At 62.6% G+C, this 3,007-nt stretch overlaps 1 protein-coding gene across 1 annotated transcript in view; it reads right to left on the bottom strand.

Annotated features, from left to right (window-relative positions):
• Positions 1-3,007, bottom strand: part of FRMD1 (FERM domain containing 1) — a 28,807-nt gene that overhangs the window by 5,587 nt on the left and 20,213 nt on the right. The window contains exons 5-6 of the mRNA XM_011999662.1: positions 1,428-1,614; positions 81-312 (exon numbers count right to left, since the gene is read on the bottom strand). Of these exons, the coding sequence (XP_011855052.1) occupies positions 81-312; positions 1,428-1,614 (419 nt within the window). The remainder of the gene's footprint in view (positions 1-80; positions 313-1,427; positions 1,615-3,007) is intronic.

Here is a 3,007-nt window from a genome sequence, read left to right as displayed (position 1 = left end):
TCCATCCCTGGCCTGGGGTCCTGGTCCCACTGTTAGCCATGGGGGCTCCGTCCATCCCTGGCCTGGGGTCCTGGTCCCACTGTTAGCCATGGGGGCTCCGTCCATCCCTGGCCTGGGGTCAGAGACCGGCCTGTCGCTGGCCGCCCTGGGCTCAACCTTGTGCAGCCTGAAGAAGTGCACGGGTACGTCCTCCAGCCGGCAGGCCTCCTGGATGAAGCACAGCACGGCCTCCTTGGGGCTCAGGCCCTGGCGCTCACGGTGCAGGGCGGGCATGTGCCGGAGGATGTAGTCAATCCCCCTCTTGGTGATGATCTGAGGACAGAGCCGGGAGGTCAGCTCAGACCCCTGCTGGTCCCCCCTTCGTTCTCGCCAGCCCCCTGCTCCGAGAAGCCTCCCCAGACTCCCACAGCTGGTGCCAACCTCAGTGGGCAAGGCCGGGGCCTGACTGCTGAGCCCAGACCCAGAGGTGAAGTCTCAGTGCCCGCTCTGGCCCTGGGCTCTGTCTGATTTCCTGTCCCCCTCGGACCCTCCCCAAGGGAAATGGCAGCAGCCAGCCCTTCTCAGGCGTCTGCAGGTGGGGACTCCACCCTCAACGAGCCCTGGCTCTTGGGAACCTGCCCAGTGAGGACCAGCTGGGGCCACCACCAGGACTGGGGTAAGACCCACAGGGACATGGAATCACTGAGGGTGGAAATGTGCCCAGAGGCCAAGGGCAGGTATGGCGTCCACAGCGCTGGGAGGAAGCCTGGCTGGGCCCCACCCTGGCCTCAGCGACTGCCACTCAGAGCAAAGGTGAGAAGGCCCCAAGGTGCACAGGATAGAGAGGTACACAGCGATGAGCGGTCAAGGAGAGAAACCTAAAAGTTCACCCGGAACAGGGCCTGCATCCCCGGGGTGACAGCCATCAACCCACGAGGCCAGCAGGCCAGACAGCGCCTGGGACCGGGCACACAGCGGCACGGCCCACGCCTCTCCGTGGCCCTCCTCCTGGGGGTACAGCACTCCTTCCCTTACAGGTGAGGAAGCTGAGGCTCAAAGGCTCCTACGGGTCCCAGGATACTTAGAGAGAAGCGGGAAGGTTCACAGCCATGAGGCCCGCGTGGTCACATTCCACGGCCAGGCCACCGAGGGGCTCAGAAAGGTGAAGCCAGTGAGCAAGGCCACACAGCTGGCCGGGTGCGTCAGGAGCACAGGCACCCGGACCTACCTGCTCTGGGCCATTCCTCCCACACCACCCACCTTTGGGGGTGGTAAGGACCCTTGGGTCTTCAGGAGAAAAGGATAGATGATTGCCCTGTTTCCATCCCTGACCCGTCCTCCAGCATCCCCTGCCAGGCCCCCAGCCCCCTGCTCCCACAGACAGCACCCGGTGGAGGTGGACAGGCACCAGGCCAACGATGCTGGGAGGAGGCGGGCCCCGACCTTACCCACTGCGGGAAGTAGGAGTGTGGCTCGAAGTACCTCCCGGTGTGGGCCGGCTCCCGGTGGTCGCCCAGGTCAGCCTGCAGCGCGCAGGCGGCCAACAGGAAGTAGGTCTCCTCCCGGTGGGTGCACTGCGACCTCAGCACACGCTCCTTCAGGTGGCAGTAGTACAGGTGCCGTGCCCTGTGGTCGCTGGAAGGCGGCGGGGAGTGAGTTCCAGGAAGGCCAGCGTGGGGACTCCCGGCCCTTCTGGCCCTGCCTTGTCCCTCCCCACGCCAGCTCCCAGGGCTGTCCTGAGCCCCTGGTACCTTGTTCCTGTCTTGTTCTACCCACAGCTGTGTCCCTGCAGGGCCAGCGCGGCACAGGCCCGCACTCTTCCTGGAGCAGGATGCAGGTGACTTGCTGCCACCAAGCAGCCGCTAGATGAGGCTCCACCTGCCCGAGGTCCTGCTCCTTCCCCAGTGAGCTCGGCCTCCATCAAACCAGGCCCCAGTGCAGGAGAGCTGCACAGAATCTGGGCGACTCAAATCCCTGGATGTGGACAGACCTGGCTCCCAGAGCTCACCGCCCAGCACGGGGGCTGGCCATGGCTGGTATTCATTAATCACAGGGGCCGGGCGGGAGGTTCACCCAAGATGCAGGTACAAGATCTTCTCATGTAATTCCCCCAAACTGGCCCCATAGCACCAGGTAGCTCCATCCATCAACCCAATACCTTCCAGACCTCCTCTGCAAGGCTATCCAGAACCTTCCACGTATTCACACACCCCCCGAACTCTCCAGAACCTGCCACACAACCGCACACCAATGTCTCCAGGACTCTCCACACAACCACACGCCTTTCACTCTCCAGAACCCTCCTGCACGCCCCTCACTCCCTAGAACCTTCCACACAACCGCACACATCCCTTTTGGAACCGGGGGGGGGATGGTGCCTGCTTAGGGAATTCCTGGGAAACCCCCTTAGGTTTCCCCGCAGGGAAAACCCTGTTCACGCTCCCTGAAGCTCTGTTTGGGAAGTAGGTTTCAGGATCCTCCTGAGGGACATCTTTTGTTTTCCTAGAAACTCTAAGGCAGCTCTGGAAGAAGTGGCCCCTGTTGGTTTAGAGCGCAGCCCACCAGAGGTACAACTTCTCCTCTCCTGCCGGGGAGAGCTTCCCACTAGACACCTGCAGAGTGGGCAGCGAACAGCGAGAACCGCCGTGCAGAAAGCGCAGGAGCCCTGCGCCCAGCGGCCTCCGGAAGCCTCGCCCAGCCCTGGACGGTGTACCCACCCTAGCGAGTACGAGTCCTGGCGTTTGAGGAAGCACCACTTTAGGCTGGGCGCGGTGGCTCACACCCGTAATCCCAGCACTTTGGGAGGCCGAGGCGGGTGGATCACCTGAGGTCGGGAGTTTGAAACCAGCTTGACCAACGTGGAGAAACCCCGTCTCTACAGAAAATACAAAATGAGCCCGGTGTGGTGGTGTCCACCTGTAATCCCAGCTACTCTGGAGACTAAGGCAGGAGAATCGCTTGAACCCGGGAGGCGGAGGTTGCAGTGAGCCGAGACTGGGCAAGTAGAGTGAAACTCCATCTCAAAAAA

This window comes from Mandrillus leucophaeus, unplaced genomic scaffold, assembly GCF_000951045.1.
Source record: "Mandrillus leucophaeus isolate KB7577 unplaced genomic scaffold, Mleu.le_1.0 Scaffold6, whole genome shotgun sequence".
Classification (NCBI taxonomy): domain Eukaryota; kingdom Metazoa; phylum Chordata; class Mammalia; order Primates; family Cercopithecidae; genus Mandrillus; species Mandrillus leucophaeus.
This window is presented reverse-complemented; position numbering and strand designations above follow the sequence as displayed.